General features: G+C 36.9%; 1 protein-coding gene across 4 annotated transcripts in view; it reads right to left on the bottom strand.

Annotated features, from left to right (window-relative positions):
* zmym4.1 (zinc finger MYM-type containing 4, tandem duplicate 1) overlaps nucleotides 1-25,266 on the bottom strand; it is a 54,250-nt gene that overhangs the window by 10,190 nt on the left and 18,794 nt on the right. For 3 of the 4 annotated variants that reach the window (XM_087293997.2, XM_087293999.2, NM_001044312.2), the window contains 15 exon segments: nucleotides 23,023-23,152; nucleotides 22,113-22,328; nucleotides 21,882-22,032; nucleotides 20,098-20,213; nucleotides 17,738-17,941; nucleotides 16,863-17,013; nucleotides 14,466-14,641; nucleotides 14,206-14,371; nucleotides 10,823-10,975; nucleotides 8,855-8,892; nucleotides 8,604-8,748; nucleotides 7,718-7,824; nucleotides 4,719-4,890; nucleotides 2,151-2,363; nucleotides 1,736-1,833 (listed from right to left, as the gene is read on the bottom strand). In XM_087293997.2, coding sequence (XP_087150123.2) covers nucleotides 1,736-1,833; nucleotides 2,151-2,363; nucleotides 4,719-4,890; nucleotides 7,718-7,824; nucleotides 8,604-8,748; nucleotides 8,855-8,892; nucleotides 10,823-10,975; nucleotides 14,206-14,371; nucleotides 14,466-14,641; nucleotides 16,863-17,013; nucleotides 17,738-17,941; nucleotides 20,098-20,213; nucleotides 21,882-22,032; nucleotides 22,113-22,328; nucleotides 23,023-23,152 — 2,236 coding nt within the window. 4 annotated transcript variants of the gene reach the window in all.

Here is a 25,266-nt window from a genome sequence, read left to right as displayed (position 1 = left end):
TGTTGTTTGATATCTTCCATTGCTGAAGTTATTCATGATTCTGTCACTATTTACTTGGTTATTTCTTCTGTTGAACAAAAGAAGTTATTTTGATAAATGTTGGAAACCTGGAACCATTAGGTGTGTCCCAAATTGCATGCTTATGCACTATTCTATGCCATTTTTTTGTATAAATAGTGTAAGTTGTGCGTTCACACTGAAAACTCTAATAATAATAATAATAATAATAATAATAAGTGCACTTTAATTACCCGGATGATGCACTTATTCAACCTTTAAACAGAAGTGTGTAATGATGGACAGACACTTCAAGCACTCAACGGCCACTGCTTTAGCAGTAGGGGCAAAGCTTTTGGTAAACTCGCTCTTTAAGATCTCAAAATTCAGGGCTTCTGGTAGTACCTAGAATAGCAAAATAGAGTAAAGGAGGTCGAGCCTTCTCTTTTATGGCTCCTACACTCTGGAATAGCCTTCCTGATAACGTCCGAGGCTCAGACACACTCTCCCAGTTCAAAACTAGATTAAAGACCTATCTGTTTAGTAAAGCATACACTCAATGCATCACTTAGCGGGTTCCACACAGGCTTCTGCATCTTGCTTATATACACTATAAACAGCAGCTACGCTAATTATTTTCTTTATTCTCTATTTTCACCTGGGGATACTCATCCCGAGGTCCTCAGATTATGCGGAGTCACTGATTGGATCCAAGACCGGCGACGTGATGATCCCAAGGTTTCCATATCCGGGACCAGGCCATATCCTGAGCTGCTGCTGCGCTGATGGTCATGGGGACTGGAGAACATGAATCTGATTCCAGCGACGCTCCAGGGACAGACGAGTCTTTGCTGAGGCCATCCACGTTGACTGAAGCTCTGTACAAGACTTTTGGCCAGCGGAGAAATTAAAATGATCGTGCCCAACTGAGTCTGGTTCTCTCAAGGTTTTTTTTCTTCACTCCTATCAGGTGAAGTTTTTTTTCCCTCTCCGCTGTCGTCACTGCCTCGCATGGTTCAGGACTGGTAGAGCTACGCATCGATGAATTTGCTCTTCAGTGTTTGAACTCTCAGTAATGATTTTAAATCACACTGAACTGAGCTAAACTGAACTGAACTTAAACACTAAAAACTGAACTACACTGTTCCAGTTACTATGACCATTTATGTGAAGCTGCTTTGACACAATCTACATTGTAAAAGCGCAATACAAATGAAGCTGAATTGAATTGAATAAACTGATGTTGGATTACTTTATTTATTTTGGATTGTGAAAGTAAATTCTCCAACGAGAGTGATTATAGTGACTCCTGGTGGAGAATGCGATTATACTCACGGCAGGTATTATCCGGTAGTTTGGTGATTTCACTAATTTGGCAACCGTCAAACGTCATCTGGGAAATGGTTTGAATTTCTGCTTAGAAAAACAGGGTTCCATTTGGGACGACACTACATACAGAAGTACATAGTGTATAAGTGCATAGTGTATATTGTGCCATTTGGGATGCAAATTATGGCTTCCATAGTACTTGTTTTCCTTCTAAGGATACCAATGGTTACAGCTTTCCAACATTTTTCAAAATATCTTCTTTTGCGTTCAACAGAAGAAACTCAAAGCTTTGGAACCACTTGAGCTGGAATATAGTGAGTACATGTTTAATTATGGGTGAACGATCTCTTTAAAGAGTTTAAATGCTTTGATGGAAAGTCAAAAATAACTTATCAGCTGTTGTTCTCACCCGTTTCTTCTGAGGAAAGCCATCGCGTGCTCTCTTGCGAGATTTCCGTTTGCCTGTTGTCTTATTTGGCGTTTGTTCTCTGAAGAGTTCAATGCTCTCTGAAATATAAAACAAACAAATATACAGCTGAAGTCAAAATTATTCGCCCTCCTGTGAATTTTTTTTTCTTTTTAAATATTTCCCAAAAATAAAAAATAAATAAATAAAAATAAGAAAATGTAATTAAATTTATCTTTTTTATTTAAATAAAAGCAGTTTTTAAAAGCTATTTTAAGGTCAATATTACTAGCCCTCTTAAGTATTTGTTTGGGATTGTCTACAGAACAGCCATCATTATACAATGACTTGCCTAATTACCCTAAATTAACAGCTTTGACTGTATTTGTGAACTCTTAACTTCAGCAGAAGCTCTTACCGATGGGGAAATCTGCCTCCAGGTCCATCTGTGGCTCCTCTGCTGTGCTGGAGACGGGAGTAACTGTGGCAGATCTGGACGGAGGAGGAAGAAAACGCTCCGGCTCTGGAGCTTGATCCCATGTCTGAGCAGAAGACACAGAGTCTTCCTCCCAGCTCAGATTACTGGACAGGGCTTCCAGATCAAGGTCCTCCATTATGTGTATAGGCTGATCTGAGTAAAAATAATAATAAAAAATGCTTATGAACAAAAAAGAAATGAGCCTGGTTTCTCTTGAGGTTTTTGCCTTCACTTTGGTCAATTACTGAAGTCTGTTCCTCTCTACTGGCTTGCTTGGTTTGGGACTTGTGGTGGTGCATCGATTGATTTGCTCTTCAGTGTTTGGACTTTCAGCAATGAAAATTAAATCACACTGAACTGAACTAAACTAAAGTCAACTCTGAAAACTGGACTGACAGTTTCAGTTTACTAGAACTTCTATGTGAAGCTGCTTTGACACAATCATTGTAAAAGCGCTATAGAAATAAAGATGAATTGATTTAAATGGATGTATGCATGGAACAACAGGAAAAGTTGACATTTTACAAAAGTTTGCATTAGAATATTTGTACTTCATTTCAATTTATACAATGCTTAAGACACAGTACATACAACTGTAATGTCAACTTGTCATGCAAAGAGAGATTCTTTCAAACTATAACATTTGAAGTGGATCCAACATTTATCAAAACTGTCCAATGACAAGAATGGGTGTTGTTCAATAGTTTTCAACAAGACCATACATGATAGTATAAGAGAAATTACAGACTGTCTTATTTTGCCAGTCATTCATTTATTCATTTTCCTATGGCTTAGTCTCTGATTTATCAGAGGTCTCCACAGCAGAATGAACCGCCAACAATTCCAGCATATGTTTTATGCAGCGGATGCTCTTCCGGCCTCAACTCGGTACTGAGAAACACCCATACACACTCATTCAGACACTATTCAGGACAATTTAGCTTATTCAATTCTAAGGGTTTCACGATCCTCCAAATCCTCGATTCGATTACATTTTCGATTCTAACGGCACGATTCGATTCGATTTTCGATTATGAATAGTTAATTAATGACCAATTAATTATTTGTAGCCTACCGTTTAAACTACCTGACCTGTATGGTCTTAGTTTTACCCATAAACAAATCATTCAGTAAATGAATAAAGGCAAGACACACACATAATTACCACCTGTCAATCACCTTTTCTGCGGGACTCGTGAATAGGCAGTGATCTGTGTCGTTATAATAGCGTCGGTAAAAAAGACGCACAACCAACAGGAACCAGCCAACAGTATCTGAGGTGTTCGCTATAATGACAAAGTACAAGTGAGTGAAAGATTGAAGAAGTCCTCTGACTGCCTGGACCTGCTGTCTCGAGCGCATGGCTGTGTGTGTGTGGTCACGTGATGTGCATTTTCAGCGGTAGTGAGGAAGGAGAGCTGCTCAGACATGCTACACGCCACTGTGGATGTCAAATCGTTGTCGTTCTAAAATGCCATTTAAAAACAAAGACAGTGTAAACAGGGCCTGAGTGTGTACTTTTTGCGAGCGGATTTGCAACGGGGGCGAGCGGAGGATCGCGATGCCGGTGTTGTCTATCGGACGAACCGTACGTAATACGTGCATAGCAGAGCTTGCAAAACTGTGTTTTTTTGTCGACAACACGAACGTTGTCAACATAACTCACTGGAAATCCAAAATGCTTACACACCGGCGACTTCATTGAAAGAGGAGAGGGTTTAAGTTCTGCTGGTCTCCTGCTTCTGCAGTTTAACAAGCACTTCAACAAGCCTGTTTTTTTTCCCGCTTGGCAAGCCAAGCTGATGTGACATGGGGGCGTGGCAGCATCGACGATTCTATTTTTTGATTCGATAATCGAAATTGAGCATAAATTTCAATCGATTTCGATTGAAAATCGAAATCGTGACACCCCTATTCAATTCACCTATAGCACATGTCTTTGAACTGTGGGGGAAAACGGAGCACACTGAGGAAACCAACACGAACACGGGGGAGAACATGCAAACTTCACACAGAAAGGCCAACTTGAACTAGCAACCTTCTTGCTGTAGGGCGATTGTGCTAACCACTGAGCCACCATGCCACCCAATTTTGCCACTATCTGCTCAAAATAAAAAGAATTCAAAACAAATATATCCCCTGAAATAGAAAACAAATCAAAATAAAAACATTAAGCTATGCTACAAAACATTAGTAAATAAGAGTAAAAAGAAACCGTTTAATAGAGCCGTCCAGAGTCAATTTTCCCTATTTCCAGTAGTTGACCATGTATTAGAGCAGATATTAACAGAACCGGGTAAGCCTTTAATAAAGTCTAAAATGGGTTACTAGGGTTTGTAAAAAGATTTGAGAGATTCTCTTAACTTCCAAGTTTCTTGCAGCTAAAGATTTCTCTGATCCACATGTCATGATGATGGAGGAACGAACTGTTTCCATTTGAAGTTGTTCAAAACAATCATAAGATAGTTGCAGATATAAAAAAAAGCCCTTTAAATGTTGATCATTTACCAGTGGAGCTGATGCGTTTCTCCTTCTCTGCATCCTCCGCCACCATCTCCGCCATCATGATGAGGTCGGCCTCCAGAGGATCATCAGGGATCTTCTCTTTGATTTCCTGAATGGTCTGTACAATGCTCTCTGCACTGTCCAGTGTCGTGGGGAAGAACAAGGGCACTGGAACCTGCATACACAGACAGGAAAACACATGATGGTATATGTACATACTTAACCCTAAAACCAGATTTACTTCACAGCTTTTGCCGACTCAAATCCTCATTTGATTTTAAAGTACACGTGAAATAAAAACTCACCATATTGATTATGTTCCCATTGCTAGATTTATGGTGAACAATTTATCCGTGCATGTCATTAAGAAAAAATTTAATAGTTTGCCCGTGTAATCTAAAATTGAAATCTGCAAATTCACCTCCTGTTTGTTTTTAGTTAAATGATCAGATTAGGTCTGTCTGCGGTATTAGGCGTGGCTAACATACTTAACCACACCCCCTCCAACTGTCACTTTTGACAGAAATGCTGAGGAGGAAGGGTCTGTTAGGTTGTAATAACTCCCCAAACCCATTTCCCAATCTTTTTTGGATGAAACACCTACTTTACTACATCCAATCAGCTCGCGGCACAATATGAGAGAAAAAAAAAAAAAAAAACAGTTGCAGCTTCTGGTTCATGCAGACTTTAAATAAAACCATTATAATGATGCACTAAACATATGCAGATAAAATGTGACCTGGACCATAAAGCAAGTATTATGTTGGACGGGTATTTTTTTGTAATAGCCCAAAAAATAAAAACAAACAAGAAAACATAGAATGGGTTAAAATTCAATTAAATTAAATTCATCTTTATTTCTGTAGAGCTTTTACAATGTAGATTATGTCAAAGCAGCTTTACATAACAGTTTTAGGGAATTAAAACTGTGTCAGTCCAGTTTTTAAAGTTGAAGTTCAGTTTAGTTCAGTTCAGTGTGGTTTAAGGGTGCTTTCACACCTACACTTTAGTTTCAGAACCTGTCTGGTTTGCCCAGTTAGCGCGGTTCGTTTGGCATATGTGAACAGGGCAATTTCGCTCTGTTCCGCGCCAAAGTAATCGCTCCGAGACGGCCTGAGTGAGGTGGTCTCGGCTCGATTGAAACGAACCCTGGAGCGGTTCGATTGCAGTGAGAAAGCGATCCGATCCGAGCCCGGTTATATCACAGTGTTTTATGGATATGTAATAGGCATACGGCTATATGAAGAGAGAATTATAAGTAGGGCGGGAAGTTTTGCGAGTCTCCGGATGCCCGCAAACAAGTGATGATCTCCCGGTAATTTCACGTCTCCCTCCCGGTCCTCAAATAGGCATCGTCGCTCACCCTTCTCACCCCTCCCCACCGCATCTCTCCTCAGACACGTCGCGCGCACCTTGTCAATCACCACCAAATCACCACCTCTCCTGACAGATGAGCGGGACGCTGCAAAATAAACACTCTGACAATGTGAGGAGAGTTTACTCACACGTGACTAGTTTTAGCACTTTTGGTCCGATTAGAAACTTTGCAGTGTGAAAGCGAACCGCTCCAAGAGCAAAGAGCAACAATGTAACATTTGTAATCTCTGTTTCGGAACAACTGAATCGATTCACAGGTGTGAAAGCACCCTTAAACAACATAACAGATAGTTTAGTTTAGTTCACTGTGGTTTAAGTTTCACTGTTGAAAGTGCAAACACTGAAGAGCAAATCCATTGATGCACATCAATGCGCAAAATCATCAACTTTCCTTTAATGCCAAAAATCATTGGAATATTTTGAAAAATTTATATTCCATGAAGATAATATTTTGAAAACGTACTACTATTAATATGTCCAAGCTCAATTTCTGATGATATGCACTGCCAAGACCTTAATTTGGACAAATTTAAAGGCAATTTTCATCCGTATTTTTTACCTGTTACATTACAGTTTTTCAAATAGCTGCTAAAAATTGTCCAAATTCAATTCAATTCTCAATTGAACTTCATTTCTACAGCGCTTTTATAATGTACATTGTGCTAAAGCAGCTTAAGGGTGTACTCACACTATGTACAGTTGCCTTGAACCGGGCCGAAGCATGCTTTTAGTCATTTGGGATGCAGTGACACGCAGTCAAATATTTCGCCGAACAGATCAGCCACTTTTGACGCTCATAAACAATCATAAAGTCCCGGTGCTGCAGAAATTAGGAGGTTGCTAAAGGTGCAGCTGTCATGCAGTGAAGGGTTTGCTTTTTTAATAATCTACGACAGTTTGCATTCATTGAACAGTAAGAATGATTAATAAATCCAGGGGTTCTCAACCTTTTGCAAGCTGGGCCCCCCCAAAGCTGGTTCATAGCAGTTTTCAACTCCACCCCTGCCTGCGCTCGGCTAATCTCGTTGAATGCTGGCTGCAGCCGATCTTCATGTTGAACGCAGCTAAAGTCTGCAAAGCTGGGGAACATGTCGCAGTTTTATGACGGCAAATCAATGCCAAAATTAATCAAGCACATCTGTGATTACAGGCCTACACGCAAGGAAACTACAGCTCTTCACAACTTCAGTCTGAAGAGATCCACTACGAGGAAAGGGGCCTCATGCACGCACATCATGATCTGTAATTCGCGAGCGAGTGAGGTCATGCCTACAGCGCATGCAATTAGTTCTCCCCGCTCGCTCATTGCTTTTTCTGTCTGGTCGCGTGGACCTTTTTGGATTGTTTTTTTTTTTTTTGTCAGTCCTGAGGCGGGACTTGTTTTTGTTTTTCATTTGTTTTTTTTCCCTCCCATCCAGTAGCTAACTCCCGTACTGATGTATACGTCTCAATTATAAAAAAAAAACAAATGGACATTTAAAACTTTTTGTGGTCCAGGATAACAAATCACGTGAATTTGGATAGTTTTGTGTTAGATTGACTGTTTCACAAATGTGTTAACTTGCATTTCATTACAGATAAGAAGATCTGAAAAGAGAAGGTTGAGAAGAGGTTGAGATGCTCACCGGCAGTGGCAAGCCTACAGATTTTGGCGTGTACTGAGTGTAGAGACTCATAGGAACAGGAACATAAATGGGCACCGGTACAGGAAGCACTATAACAGCAGGTCCTTCTAAAAAACAAAAAAACAAAACAAAAAAAACACACATCTGTCATATAATATACTATTTTTATGACAAAAACATTTCATTACTAATGATGTTGAACAGAGCGAGGAATTTTTATACAGTTTGTCTGACAATCTTTTTTCTTCTGGAAGAAGTCTTATTCGTTTCATTTCGGCTAGAATCAAAAGCAGTTTTTAATAATAAAAAGAAAAAAGTTAAACAGGGGGGCTAATAATTCAGCAGGGCTAATAATTCTGACTTCAACTGTACATTTACAGCAATATATAATATATAATAAAATTGGAGGCACAGCAGCTCAGTGGTTAGCACTGTGCCAGTACTGGGTTGCGGCTGGAAGGACGCAACCGCTGTGTAAAACATATGCTGGTATAGTTGGTAGTTCATTCTGCTGTGGCGACCCCTGATAAATAAGGGACTAAGCTTAAGGAAAATGAATATTATAAAAATTGTAAAATTGTTCCTGCTGACACTATGCTGAATGTCTCGAGTAAGTTTATTCCATGAAAAAGCCTTCTGCAGTTATTAAAAGCAGAACCATCCAACAGAACGTGTTTTACAGTGATATTAATTTTGCAGAACAAACAATGAGTGTAATCTTCACCCTTTAAGCAAAAAAACATGAGTTAGCCTTGTTTGTCCAATATGAAATGTATTAGAAATCTGTTAGAAAGTCCAGGTTGTGTTTCATACAATTTATTATTTTTCCATGTCATCCGAGTGTCAATATATGCAATGCTCACTAGAAACATGTACTTCCAAGTACCTGTTTGTGAATCCATGTCACAGACATTGGGTTTGCAGGAAGTGCCCTTGTTCTGGCTTAAGGGTTTACACAGTAAGGCTTTGTTTTTCAGGATTCGAGGTGGAGGAGCAGAAGGCTTCACACTGTCTGTCTGTGTGCTGGCCGTCTGGGGACAAATGTGAGAATAATTGAAATGCTGGAATGAATCATTGATTTACATGAACACTTTAAAAGGATCATTAGCTGTTCAGATGATTTGCGGAAAAACTCACATTTCCTGAACTTTTTGTAGCAGCAGCTGGAAGAGAAGCTGAGGAAACAAAAAGAAATCCACAGAATTAACCACAGAAAAGGGAAAACTACTGACATTACATAACATTTACATTCAATTCAAATAAACATGTAGGTTAGTAGTGCAGTTAAACATGTATTTGGACTGAAAATTGTAAGTATTTTTAAACAAATGCAGTGTTGTTTTAGCCACTGGATGTAAGGAACTTAATTTCAAACTTTTTAAAAAGGCACCTATGATGCAAATCAACTTTTGTAAGCTGTTTTGACAGAAATGCGTGTAGGTAGAGATGCCCATAATAGGGCCCCCGGGCTAAAATTGGCCCATGGTAACCTTTCATTTGACCCACCATCAGACTTTTAAACTAAATAGTGTCACCTGGCAGATGCACAAGACATCTGTGAGCAAATCAAAGAAAGCTTGACTAGTGTATTCAGCACTGAAATTGTGTTATAAATGGGATTATTAATGTTTTCTGTAATAAGTTCACTACAAAATGTTAACAATTATACTGCATTAGTTAATATGATTTAAAGCAACGTTTTCTAGTCATTTTTAAATATTATCGAATAAATTACAATATTACCAATAGCAAGTTTAATATATTGATTGAATTGATTGTCAGGCACCATGTTTATATAATATCATGTATAAACACAACTACAGAACATTTTTTTGCAAAGAAACTGAGATTAAAATATCCGTTCCAACTCTTAGTTATCAGATGCACCTCAGTAATTAATTTAACAAGTTTAAAAAGTTTTTAAAGCAGCGATTTTACTCTTACTAACATGTCAATCTAATCCTTAACCGCTATAATAACCACAGCCGTATAGTGTCAGTAAATGCTAATATATTTGTGTATGTGTCTATTGCAAACGACGTGTGTGACTCATCATTTCAGAAAGGCTTGAATAAACTCCACCAAAAATACATGAAATACACTTACTGAGTATTTTTGACTAATGACCTTATTTCAGCTTAATCTGTGCCTGTCTCTATCACTGACAGCTGTTTATCTGACGTAACGCAGGAGAAGCAGACACACATGTGGAACGGTGGGCGGGGAGAATCGGCTCCTTTGGATTTAAAGCCACAGGCTACAAAAACAGCAACTCTATACTCAGACACCAAAATGGGCAGATTCTAGATTATATAATAATTAACCTGATGGATATTTAGAGCTGAGACTTTACAGACAATTTTGGAGACACCAAAGCCTTATCTTACATCTGGTAAATGGGACAATTAAGGTGCCCTTTAAATTAATATATTTTTGTCCTTAAAATCTAACATTTGAAGCATTGCTTTGCTACTTTAGATAAGAAAAAATAAACCTTTAATTCTTCCATTTTATTAGGATAATCTGAAAAAACATGTCAAATATATTTAATTTAGCCTGTTAGTGACATCTTAATCATTAAAATAAACCTGCCATGAAAAAAAAAAAATCGCCTGTGTAAATTATTCTATTCCAACAACAAATCAGAATTATTATATTGAGACATTATTGTAAAAACAGGCTCTTGTAACTTTTATTTGAATATTTATTTCATTTGAGAGTTGATCACAAAAACCCCCACAGAAACTTAATGTAATTATATGGGCTCTAAGCTATACCATAAATACTACAGAAATATTCAGTAATATTCGGCCTATATGAATATTTCACAACTAATACTTCTTACTAATACTAAAACTTAAAGCTTTTTTATAACATTTGTATTTCTTCTAAATTAGATATCTTTAAAAAATTTATTTATATCAAAATGTACTTGAATTATTCATAATAAACCTCAACTATTTATTCAGTAAACCACTGCTTATTAAACCATTTAATGTGTACTCAACTAAACCAGAATTGTGGTGCATAAACTGTAATTTTTGTGTACTATGAAACCCCCTAAATCAGGGTACAGGGATTATAGATGTTAGATTGAAGATTCACCTTGCAAAACACTGTTTCCCAAAACCGTCGGCTGTCCATTGGATGCATTTACAAGCGAGATAACATTGGCAATGACTGGCGTGGTCTCTTTAGTGGTCGGTGACACCAGATTAACTGTACTTTGAGGGGCTGGAGAAGGTGCTGGGCTTGTCCCTGAGGAAAACAACCATCAAAATTTAAGACAAGCTGAAAAGAGAGAAACAAGTACACTCAGATATCCAAGAGAAGTAAGGATGCATGATATATCAGCGGCCATATAGTTATCTGCAGATAAATGCTATTTTTAAATGTTATCATTATTGGTTAATTAAAAAATTAGGCCAATAAATTATGTATTTTTTTCTCTGGTTTGACCACTTCGCATGCTTTTTGCCAGCCATTTTTTTATTACTTTATTGGTGTTTTGGTTAATGTTTAGTGACTTGGTTGCTTTATTAATGCAGTACAGTGGTTACTAGTTTATAATGGGAGTTATGTTCTAAAAATAACCCCTAATAGGTGAAATCGGCAAAGTTTTAGCTTTATTTTTTAACAATTATTATAGATGTTTTAAGGCTGTAAAACCCCTCACTACACACTTTATACACTTTTCTCAGACAGGCATTAACATTTTCACACTTTTCTCTCTTGTTTAAACACTCAAAGTTCAAACCTTTTTAGAAAAATAAGTCCAGTATTACAAAATGAAACCAAAGATCAAAACCTGTTGTCAGACGCAAACATTCATCGCTGTCAACAAAAGATTCATAAAGCTTTTTAGCGTTCATGAGGATAATGTTGGCATCCAGAATAATGTTCTTTTTCCTGCAGTCACTGATCTACAAAGCTAAAGCAGACTCTGTCCTTAAGGGAGTTGATGTATTGCGTACATGACAGTTTAAAGTAACACACACCGGACAAGCACATTTACATGTTGCTTAAAATGAAATTATTCAGATAGCACTCTGTAGCCCAGCAGAAATATGGACAGTGTCTTGAGTTATAGCTGGGCACAGCCGGTTATTTGCGGCGCTGGTGTGTACACCCCGATCTAAACCTATGTTTACAATTCTGAAATGCATGGCACTGCGTGGCAACTAGTGGCGCGGCACATCCAGTGTGCGGCCCCTTTACGATGGTCTTGCTGAGGACATTTACAGACCTTTTTGCATCCTTGATGAAACACTGGTAGATTTAAGTTAATTTGGCAAGCTGAATGCATTATGTACAGTACAGGAGACACAGAGGAGATTGATTGACAGTGGCCAACAGCCAATCAGGACACAGAATACAATGCAATAATCAGGACGCAGAATACAATGTGCTGTTTAAAAAAAAAAGCATGCCAAATTGCACACAAAAAATCTGCAAAACTGTGAGGCTGTGAAAGGTGAATTACATTATATCGAGAAACCACTATTTAGACATCTTTATTTTTTGTGTCAGGCAGTAGATTTTACTTATATTAAAGAAAGCTTGCTATAATAATAATAATAATACAAATAAATACTGAATTGTTATAGATCAGAGTTTTTAAATAAAATCATTTGTTCATTGTATGTGTTTGGTTTTGCAATCATGAGTAAAATGTTAGTAATACTTTAAAATAATGGTCAATTAGTTAATGCAATTACTAACATGAACAAACAATTAGTAATACATGTATTACGGTATTATCGTTATTTAAGTTGTGACGTTAGTTTATGGTAACTGATGGTGCATTAACGTCAATAAGCACAGCTTGGGATTTTAATAATGCATTAGTAAATGTTGAACTATGATTAATTAGTGTTTTACTAGATTATTTACACTTGGTTAATGTTAGTAAATACACTAACTAATAGACCATCATTCTAAATGTGTTACCAAAAGTTTGAAAAATGTATAATTATCTGCTAATTAGGGTTGTAACGGTATGAATTTTTCACGGTATGATAGTCGTCTAAAACAATACCACGGTTTGACGGTTTCGCGGTATACGGTATGTTACAAATGTTACAAAATAATAGAACAGTGAAGCAAATTTGACTTTTTCCAAATAATATATTTTCAGTTACTATAAACAACACCACTTACAATGAACAAATAAAAAATAAGAAAATAATAAATAATGTGTCAAAGTCCAAATAAAGTCCAAATAAACATGGTGCAAATCCTCAGTAAAAAAAATAGATATAAATATTTACTATACTATAAATAGTTACATAACGAAACTAGATTCAATATGGAACATCCTTAGGTTTTATGTGCCAGCATGGATATGGTTGTCTGTGGATATGGATTTGGATATGGTTGTCTGCAATGCAGACAAACAGCTGCACCTTCATTTGCGTCTTTTGAAAACAGCAAGAGCAGCAGTTCGTCTTTGCTGTGTCACTGTTTTGTCTTGTTTCTGTGCTGCTGTGCATGCAAAAGTACTTAGTATGAGAATTATTTCATGCAAAACTTTTTTTTTGCGTTTTATTTAGCTGCGCATAAATGTATGCCTATCTCTCATTCCGTGTTGTTCAAAAAGCTCATTGTTGGTCCACAAACAAAAGCAAAACCTATGCTTATTGGTTGTGATATAGCGAGTTTGAACCAATCTGGGCATGGAGGAGGGACAATGCATCAATGTATCATGTCTGGTTTGTCCGGAGACACAGTGACGAGCGTTTCTTTGTCAAATCAGCGTTGTCAAATGTTGATGACGTAACCGCACTGATTCCGGAGCCTCTGAAAGTCTGCATGTTATGTGATGCAATGTTATGTGATGCAGCACTGGAAAGCTGAGATTCTCTTCTTTATGCCAATCTTTGAATTGTATGAATCGGATAAGCGGATCAAAAGTTATTAAACAATTAAGAGCAATACTTATTTTTAGCCGCGGGCGGCTGTCTCGGTCTTTAAGGGTTAAAACCGTTGATATGCAATTGTTCATGGTATGATAATCGTGCACTTTCAAATCGTGGTAGACCGTCATACCGGTATATTGTTACAACCCTACTGCTAATATATTGGCTATCATCCTCTAAATCTAAACCGTGAACCTAGGAGGAAAAATAACAAAGAAAACAGATGACAATGGCTCAGTTATACCATAGGCAAGTTTTGGGAAAAGCTCAGAGTATTCTGTCAGATGATTGTCATTCTATGCACCACAAGTTTTATCTTCTCCTTACTGGTATTCGATACAGATCTCCTATTAATGAAATAGATTGGTTCAAACTTTCTTTATTTATCCCCTCAGCTGTAAAGTTTTTAAATTTAGGGTAGATTTGTATTATACAATGTGTTTTTGTGTGACACATTTGTATGCTGCAACTAAATTGCCTTCGGGAAATGAATAAAGACTAACTAACTAAATAGTTATTGATATCAGCCAAAAAAAGCCTCCATATCTGTGCATCCTTAATAAGACATACCTTGAGTGGGCTGAGGTTTGATTTGAGGTTTGACAGTCCCAGTGGTGCCCTGCAGACTGCAGAAAAACATCAAGCACTGCAAGCTGCAGAAATGCTTAATCTCTCCCACCCACTTCACCGTTTCCGTCATCTTCTTGGCCTGTCTGCACATGGAGCACTTGATCTCCTGTCAGGAATAAGCTCACCGTTATTGTGATTATTGTTGCAGAAAGAGAAGCATCATACAATTTGGTTGACATTAATAAAAATAGACACATTACCTTCCGCAATAATGAGGTATGAAGCGATAAGCACATGGTCCCACAGAACTCCTCCTCAACATTATTAATGATTGCGCTGACTACGGTTTGAGCCGAGCCGCTGCAGTACAAACAATTGCGACAGTGTTTCTTCCCCCAGCGCTTCACCAGGTCATGCTTATAGAGTAACCTGCATCCTGTACAGGGATCAATCTGCATTAGTGCCTCTCAACTTTTGTTCAGGGAATTTTCCCTCATTCATTTTCCCCATAAAGATTTGGAAAATAATTAAAAAAAAGATAGGAAAAAAAAAACATTATTTGCAATTTGTAATGTAGCCGTCCTTTAAAGGGATATTTTGGCACATTTTTTGAGATGTTGACAGTCATATAAGTGGCCCACATTGCTAAAAACACTTCTAGGACAGATACATTTCACAAAAAGGTGAAAATTGGTTGGAAAATTGAGCAAATTCGCTCTTCTGGCTTGAAAGGAAATTTTGAAGCTACGTCACAGCAATGAGTCTGTACTGGGGAGTACAATGTGACGTCTTTGAGCTTTCAGCTTTAATTCATGAGAAAGACTTGGTTCGAACCAATCAGCGACCTCTATTGTGTATGAGGTGTAACTTCATTAATATGCATGATATAGCTCCGAAGACTCCTTTTCCCTGTTACAGTGTTCAGATGGCAGAGAGATGTTATGTTGTGTTGCCAACCGTAATTAAAACAAGTGGAAGAGGAACAATTGTTCGGAGACATGGGCTGTCAGTGTTGTGTTGATAAATGTGCTGCAGTGAAGGTTTTGGTTTGTGTGGATTCAGTGCACTGCTAACACAGAGCAAAAATACGATTGTAAGGAACATTTTTTTAACCAAGAGCTTTTCACATCGAGAAATGCTGAAATACGGATTTGCCACTCGCCCTCTTTTAAAAAGGACACCCAGTTGGTGTTGATTGTTGATCTACAGATTTGGCAGGTGTGTGACCAATTCAGAGGCAAAGTTAGTTAGTATCATCAGCAGTACTCTTTCAGTTTTTAAAGCCAGACCTTAGTCAAAATGATTTAGTTGTTAAAGACCATAAAGAGCCATAAAAGTGAAACGGAAAGTGCACACATCTTTTAAATGATCAGATCACATTTTAGAGTTATGATTACAACAAGCATTTGATATGATTTTCTTTCATAGCAAACACAGAGTGTTGTACCCAATTGTTAAGTGATGACGTATGTAATACTGTTTCCGGGTCCAAGTCGCCATTCGTTTGAGTGGAGAAAGCATTAGTTTATGATCACGTTTTATTTCTATCACACATTAAAGTTAATTTTATATAAAATCATAGTGTACATAACAATCTCTGGCCTTTAAAACTTTAACAATTTATAAAAAAATAATCACTTTCTGGCCATCAGATATTAGGCATGGACATATATACTGCATATATATACTTCACATATATACTTCATTTTCGAAAGTATTAAATCGCTTTGTAAACGTTTATTATTACCATTTCATGAGTCTCCCCATTCAGTTGAATAGAGCGCTTGGACCCGGAAGCCGCTTCGCGTGACGTCACACTTAACAAGCAGACAGGAGAATAAACGTATAGAAGTGTCAGTATAACTACTCTAGCCTATATTATGCTGAATATAATGCAAGCAGAAATCTGATAAAGACAAATGTCTTGTTTTACTAGTGAATAAATGGTCTAATAATGTTGTCAATGACAGACTGGATGTCTCAGGCATAATAATTCAACTTCAGAATTATGAATAGCTATATTCTGATGTCATAATTTTACTGTATAATAGTAATAATAATAATAGAAATAATAATTTCCATCTATAAAATCAGCAGAAAACCGTGATCTTGATTTTAGGCAAAGAAAATTGTGATTCTCATTTTAGCCAGAATCACGCAGCCCTAATGTCTTGGGTCATCTGCTTAGCCTATGCAGAATGCTACATTTTAAATCTGAAATTTAGACAGAATTTAAAACAAAATTTAGACCTAAAATTATGTAGTTCTCAAAATGTTTCTTGGAGATTTTGTTTGGCCACTTAAACTTTTCTTCAAACAAATAAACAAGTGTCCTCTTTTAGACCGATTCAAAACCATCGACGGAAATGTCTTAATTATTACTAATTATTGACAGTGTAATATTAATAATAATAATAATAGCACATACATTTAACAAAGTGATTTGTTTTTTTGATAAAATCAGTTAATCTCGTTGTTTTCAATGAGAGCAGAATGTATTACTCAGCTAAATACTTTAAAGAATAAACAACAAATAATACAGCATTTTCCCAACAGCCTTCAGCTCATATTGAGTAGAACAAAAAAGAAAAACATACATATTACATGCAGCATACATCATACAACACAAACATTTTCATTTTGCTCTTAACACTTACCCTCACTGCAGAAAGATCGGTCAATTTTGTTGATCCTTTTCACCTCCTTGATAATTTTGTCAATCTTGCAGTATTCGCAGCGAGCCATGACGTTGTTGATCTGCTTGAACTCCTCAACACAAGCCGTACCGCAGAAAGCGTACATTTTCCTCTGAAAGGTCAGGAAAAAGAGCAACCAATTAGTGTAAACCATTTTGCCAAATACAAACTATGAACAAAAACAAACCATTAACTGCTAAACTGAATGAACGTTAATAATACTTCAAGAGTTCACACTTAGTTGATGATTGGCAATAAGCTTGTTTGGCATGCCGTCCCAGGAGAGAGCCCTGAGCTTATCAGATCCTCGAGCTGGGCAAGAGAGGAGTTTGAGCTCAGGTAGATCTCCATGAACTTCCCAGCCTTATTTCTGGTTAATGACGGATATAGGGATGGCTAAGGAGAGATATACGGCTTGCTAAGAGCTTGACTATGATGCCAATTTGGTGTTCAATTTACTTAGGTTCAAGTTTTTAGAGAGTTAGAGAAACCCAGAGAAAACCCATGTGAGCACGGAGAGAACGAGCAACTCTAAACAGACATGTCGACTGGTTTAGTAAGGACTTTAACCAGAGACATTCTTGCTGTGAGGCAACAGTGCTAATCACTGAGCCACCGTGTTGCCCATCTAGAAAAGAGAGGGGGAGTAGGTGGGATTTTTCAAGATGAAGATATTGAGATAAGAAACTCTGGTTATTTACAGCTCAAATCACCTCATTGGTGAATCAATCGTAAACTAACGTGGGACCAGCCGTGGACAATTATAAGCACATGATCCTCTCATTAGTTTATAAATCAACTTTACAAATATAAATAAGAATACATGATATCTTTACCTTAAAATCCAGCAGTTCTGGTTTGTGGAAGAATGAGTTGAGACACTGTGAGCAGGGGATCTTTGTGACGTTCTGAACTTGACTCTTGGAAGTGCTTGTCTTGGTTGAGGAGCCAGACTCTGAAGAGGCAGGTTTTGGGGTTGATGCATTCGTCGTAGAGGTTACAGTGTTCACCTGGTAGTTTGGTTTCTTACCAAATGACTCCTAAACAAAGAAAATGAAATCTTTAGATAACTCTACTTGACATATTCAGCCTTCTTTCACTTTTAAATGTAGACAGTAGCCCCTTTCACACAGTGATACTGGTAAATATCCAGAAAATTATCAGAACCGGGAAGTTCAAAAAAGCGATGTTTACACAGGCAAGGACATTACGGAATGTTTCCGAACAGACCATTCACACATCCATTCCAAAATACTTGTAAATTCTGACATCATTAACCAGAAATTAGCTCAAAACAGCAGCGATTGTATAGTAGATTTGTATTTGTAGCTTGAAGGTAAACAAACAGCGGTTTATCATAAGCATTATAATCGATAATGTTTTACACAGTTGGCATTAAGGAGCATAGAAACGTTATCTGTCTAACATCTAGCAGCTAAATGTGTCTGGAAAAGTATCCAAAGGCTTTTATTTTCATAAACCGCGGGGATGTGAATGCGTCTAAATGTTCGGATTGGCTGGAGTAGACGTCTCACGTCAGTGCGTTCTAAGCGGGAACAGCTCTTTCCAGCAATCATCCTTCTGTTTTCACACAGAGCAGCATTCCGGCAAATTACCAGTAATGTTACAACTTCTCTTTCTGGAAAATTGGCAGAACGACTTTACCGGTATTTTCAAAAAAGGCCTGTTGACACATACAGAGCTTTCCGGAAAGGTCTGTATGTGTGAAAGGGGCTACTGTCAAAATGTAAGCACTTTTTACAAGCATTTCATAGGTGCATTTTTAGCATTTTCCAGCATATTACAAGTTTTGACATACATTTGGGGCACTTTTGCCCCAAGCCCAACACTGAATTACTGTAATTTGCTCTATTAAATTTTTTACCTGCATCTTAAATGGCAAATTTTATTTTAAATTTACATTTATTATAATTTTAAAGGGTACAGAAAAAAAAAAACAAAGGCAGATTAAGAGCATATTGAGTCTCCAGAGTTATTACCACCAATTTAGTAAAATAATATATGAAAGCGACACATTTACATTGTCAAGCACTATTTAAAATCGAAGCACTTTTAAAACCTTGAAAACAGTAGACTAAAATTAGGGATGCACGATATATCGGCAGCCATATCAATATCAGTTGATAAATTCTTGTATACAGTAGATTAAAATTAGGGATGCACGATATATTGGCAGCCATATCAATATCAGTTGATAAATTATTGTATACAGTAGATTAAAATTAGGGATGCACGATATATTGGCAGCCATATCAATATCAGTTGATAAATTATTGTATACAGTAGATTAAAATTAGGGATGCACGATATATTGGCAGCCATATCAATATCAGTTGATAAATTATTGTATACAGTAGATTAAAATTAGGGATGCACGATATATCGGCAGCCATATCAATATCAGTTGATAAATTCTTGAAAACAAAAGATTAAAATTAGGGATGCACGATATATCGGCAGCCATATCAATATCAGTTAATAAATTATTGTATACAGTAGATTAAAATTAGGGATGCACGATATATTGGTGGCCATATCAATATCAGTTGATAAATTATTGTATACAGTAGATTAAAATTAGGGATGCACGACATATTGGTGGCCATATCAATATCGTTCAATAAATTTAAGATGATCATTATCGATCTGATACTAATATTAGGCCGCTATCTTTAAGTCGATAGGTTATGTTATTGTACAAAACAGCCTGCCTCATACATGCACAAGTCGAACTTGTTCAGGAGTGTCCGGTGCAATATAATGAAGCTTTGCTCACATTGTTTATTCCATTATCCTTATCATTGTAGATATGTTTGATGAAGTGTCATTGTGTACTTTGGTTTAAATTAAAAAAAAATATTATGTGTAAACATTTGATTATTTTTCTAACCGGCAACCGCTGCTCATTAACCGAATATTAACACTTAACTGGTCAGATTAATATTACATTAATACTTAATTTAAAAAAATGAATTAACATGCGAGCAACAGCATACAGAACGTATATCGGTTATCGGCCTCCAAATAAAAAGAGTTATCAGTTATTGGTACCCCCCCACAAATCCATATCGGTGCATCCCTAATTAAAATTCAAGCATTTTCAAGAATTTCCAGCACTCGTATGAACCCTGTACATTTCGATTTGAAAGAAATTAGTAAAATTGCTTCACTTTACCTGATATGACACTACACAAGAAAAGGAGCAAAAGTTCTGGATGCTTGAATCAGACATGGCCAGATGGTACTGAGGCACCAGCTTCTGCTTACAGCTGTTGCATTCCACGGGAGCACCTTGTATAAGCATGCAAACAAAAGACACATTGGAACTTAAACCTCCATGTTTCTGAAAAACACTGCGATTCCAAGTGTGCTTCATGGAGATAAGTGGGCTTGACATCCACCTGTAATGCCCTGGTAATTTATTCATTTAGAGTATTAAACAAGGGACAATATGCACCAGAGACTTACTTACAAGCATCCTAAACTTCTTGTAACAAATTGAGCAAGTCTGAGTGTGCTACACGCAGATGAGTGGGCTTCACAAACCACCTGTAACGCAGTTGGTTTGTTAAAGTAATGAAGGTAACGCACTCTTTTCCTATCTACAGTTGAAACCAGAAGTTTACATACAATGTATAGAAAAGGCACATAACCATTAATAAAAAAGTCAGATGTTAATGTGACTAAACTTTTTGTCTTTTAGGCAAGTTAGGATTATCAAATTTGTTTCTGTTATGCTTAATAGTAGAATAATGAGAGATATTTTTTGAGAAACTGTTATTACTTTTCTTTAAGGTCAAGTTTACATACAATAAGATTAATATGCCTCTCACAAAGCTCAGATGATGGTGTCAAGGTTTTGGAAGTTTCTGATTGGCTAATTGGCAACATTTAAGTTAATTGGAGGCATAACTATAGAATAGTATTCAAGGAAAACCTCAAACACACTGCTTCCTTGTGTGACAACATGGGAAAATCAACAAGCCAGAATCAAAAACAAAGCCAGATCACAATTTGTTAAATTACACTGGGAAAAGGAATAATTCTTGGAGACATTTCCTTTGGTCTGATGGAACTAAGATTGAACTGTTTGGCCATAATGACCAGTGTTACATTTGGAGGACAAAGGGGAAAGCTCAAAAGCCTAGGAACTTCATCCCAACTGTGAAGTATGGGGGTGGCAGCATCATGTGGTGGGGCTGTTTTGCTGCAGGAGGGACTGGTCCACTTCACAGCATAGATGGCGTCATGAATAAAAGACCATTATGTAGAAATACTGAAGCAACATCTCAAGACATCAGCCAGGAAATTATAACCTGGCCACAAATGGGTCTTCCAAACAGACCATGACCCTAAGCATAATGCCAAATTAGTTAAAATGTGCTTTAAGGACAACAGAGTGAATGTTTTGGAGTGGCCATCACAAAGCCCTGATCTCAGTCCTATAGAAAATGTGTGGGCAGAGTTAAAAAAGCTTGTGCGAGCAAACAGCCAACAAATCAGACTCAGTTAAACTAATTCTGTCAGGAGGAATGAGCCAAAATTCCTTCAAACTACTGTAAGAATCTTGTGGAAGATTTGATTAAAGTTATACAGTTTAAAAGCCAAGATAAAAAAAAACACCAAGGAAATGTATGAAAACTTTTGACTGTCTAGAAATTAATAAAAAAATTCTCTCTTATTATTCTGGCATTTAGCAAAAGTAATAATTTAGGTAATTCTAATAGGCCTAAAATAGTAAACGTTTAGTATGATTTACCATCAGATATTTTTTATAAAATGGTTATGATCCCTTTTTTTTTAGAGTGTATGTAAACTTCTGGTTTCAACTGTATACAGTGAGCTCTGGACTGTTCAATGACATTAAACTCAAGAGACACAAAACATCACTTACATAAATCTAAATGCTAGTGTTAATTATATATAAATATTGCATCTTGGTGGGTATTTCGGTGTTACCTGAAGAACTGACAGTCTGAACTTTATTCGCTGTGACACAGGCGGCAGAGCAGAAAATCTCCCGGATTCCCTCTGCGTTCATACATTCCAGCATTTCGGCAACCGGGTGCAAAGTGCGACAAATTTTGCAAGCGACAGGTTTCAGACTCTTCTGCAAAAAGGATAATCAATTGAATTAATATTGACTTTCAACTGAATAGCAGGCTCTTGTGTATGTTTATTTGAGGTTACCTTTTTGAAGGCTGTGAGGCAGCTCGGCTTGCAGAACTTCATAACGATGCCCTCTATCTGCAGAGATTGACATGGAGCGTCTGTGCCGTAGCAGATTCCCCCACAGTTCATACAGCTGTTCCCGTTCAGCTTATTGGAGGTGCGGAACTGGTTGAAGCAGTCGTCGCTGCACAGAATATGGACGGAGTCCATCAAGTTCACTTTGTGAGTAAAAGTCTATGAGAAACACAAATGGCAACATCTCAAACCTCTGGATTTTATTTGTTTGTACATCACACTAGTAGCCATGTAACGTCAGAGACAAGACAAAAAAAGACATAAGTTGGGAAATAATTTTCATTATTGTTGTATTTATTATTTTTGACACCATTGCTGTACATCCTCTGTGTATTTGGCAATGTGTAAGGATTTTTTAGCTGCATAGGCACATAATTAACGCAATCTGCTGGACTTTAGACCAGCTTTTAGTTGGTCAGTGAGCACCATCTATCGGATGGGGCCGAGGTCCTGACTCTCTGTGAGTATCTAAAAACCTCAGAAAGTCCTTTGAAAAGTGTAGGATCAAGTTGATATAGCAGTATGAGGTTTTATTGTAGTTGTGCTGCTAAGTTTATTAGCACTTACACAGCTCTGTAATTTGTGTTATGGTAATGTCATCGTTTAAAAAAATCACAATTTTTCAATCCACACGGCCATGGGATTTTCCCACTCTGTAACCCATTATATTAAAAGTTAATTTCATGGCACTGGCTATGCTGGTGTGGTGTGGACAAAAGGGCAAAACAATAATACACTGTTGCGGATCGACCTAAATCCATTGGTGTGTGAATGCGGCCTCATTTTGTAGGTGATAAATTCAGTAGCAGAGTTTCAACACACAAAACGCCAGCAGACAGAAATAGCAACTTACTGTTCCCGCCTTCTGACACACACTGCACTTGAAGTTTAATAAACTGATGCATTTCTGACTGCAAAACTCCTTCAGATTCCCTGCCATATCCACCGGTGCACTGATCACATCCTTAGAATCAGTAATGTCTCTGTGGGAAAAAAGAAAATGTTGCACATTACTGTTTTAATTTAATTTAACTCCTATTTAATTTTATTTAAGCTTTTAAAATAAATTATTAATTAATTATAAATGCTACATTTGTTTATTTATTGGCATATCGTTAACTTGTGGCAATTTCAGGGCAAGATCAATATAAATAAATACATAACAACAACAACTTCTTAATACGAGATGCAAAAACAGAACAAAACTGCACATTAAAAACATTGGATATGATTTTCAGCTTAATTAATGAAAAATAACTTAAAATTCTTTGAGGAATACATTTTCACAAACATCAAACCAAAGCGCTTTTAGTATAGACATAATGGGTGTAATAGATCACGATTGATCCATGATTCGTACTAATCACAACCCACGATTCGGAACACACGTGACCCAGTTTTTTTTTACTTGTAGATTAATTCTAAATTTGTAACAATCACAGAGAGATTGCCTATGACATCATTTAAATCACATGTATAAAAGCATTTGGGCTTTCCTGTAAAATATAATGAGGACAGAAGAAGTCATGGTAGGGTATTAGAGATGTGGTGGGTTTCTTAGGTTATTAAAGGAGTTTTCGGTCACTACTATTTTAGCCTGAATCAATGCATTCAAGTGTAAACTAAACGATTAATCATTAAAAGATCAGGATCTTAACACCCACGCAACAAATTATCAATGATGGTGATTTGCATATGGTTATTAATCCTTTGAATCGCTGCATTCAAATCTGAAAACACAAAAATCAATAAAGAGATTGAGTCTTTAGTCTTTTGAGTTATGAAGTTACAAACAGTCAAAAAACACAGAGGTACTGGCATAACAGTTTATAGTTTAGATAAAACCACTGATGTTTATGGTAAAGACTAATCACTGTCATGTGCATTTAACAAGGATAAAAAATGAAAGTTGTAGACAGCAATTACATTTTTTTAATCAAAAAAAGTGGCAAAAATCAGCCATCAAAAACAGGCCACTGAATAATTCTTCAAAAATGACACATCTAGCAATGAAACATGAAGTTTTATGGGGGTATAACTGAATCATTTATTGAAAAGGAGACAAAAAATTAATATGGGAGTTACGACTCAATTTTATTTATTCATTTTTTATTGCGTATTGCATGTGTCTTTTTCTTTGTGCCGCCGCCTTGTTGTTTTTTTGTTATCCCATAGGCTCCTATTCCGGAGTGATTCGTGCTGATTGGCTTCTGGTCTTGGATGCCTGTATAAATAGGAGCTTCCGGCAGGGTTCGAGGAGCTCATTTGTGCTGCGACGGTTGCTGGGAGTGGAGCTCCTGGATTTCCCGTACCCCTCCGGCTGACAGCCAACGTTCAATTTTGTTACCATGGTCCATACATTCAACTTCTTTTGAGAGTTTGAGCTTGTAGGGGTAGCCTGCCTATTTATTTGATTACTTCTGACTACGTTTATGTTTGGGGAGAAAGGTAAGCTTCTTGTATTTTTTTTTTAAATATTTATAATAATTGGTTAATTTAGTTAATTTACTTTGCAGATTCTTTTGTTTGTTATTTTGGCCTGTAGCCACCCTGAAGAGAAGCTCATTTAAAATTACTTGATTTTTTTCTATAATAAATCAATTAAATTACACTCAACAGAGTGTGTGAGTTTGATTGCCAACCGAGGGGTATTTTTTGCATTAAGTTTTTGTTTTGTTTGGGAAATCCAACACATTTGTTTTCCCGTTTATTATGTCCATGCTGTTTTCCCCTAGACTTGAGGCTTAAGAATGCATTTTTCACAGTTCTGAATATTTTACTATTTATTTTTAGAGCTGATTACTTCTTCATTTTATTTTTATTAAAATTACATCTTCTAAGTTCTGTTTGTTAAATCCAAAAGTCTCCTACAGCACTGTTTCTGTAATAAATGGAAAGCAAATGACATGTCTCCTCCTATTTTTGGCTAATCTAAAAAATGGTCCAATCTGTGATTAAAAAACCATAGTGTGATCTGAGCCGTGAGATTTGTGATCCGTTACACCACTAATGGAAATCTTGTTTAGCAGTCTTTAAAAATGTCACATTTTAATAAATTGTGTTTTATGCTGAGAAAGGCTTGATATTGATGTTGGCT

Source organism: Danio rerio, chromosome 19 (assembly GCF_052040795.2).
Source record: "Danio rerio strain M-AB ecotype USA chromosome 19, GRCz13ab, whole genome shotgun sequence".
Taxonomy (NCBI): Eukaryota; Metazoa; Chordata; class Actinopteri; order Cypriniformes; family Danionidae; genus Danio; species Danio rerio.
This window is presented reverse-complemented; position numbering and strand designations above follow the sequence as displayed.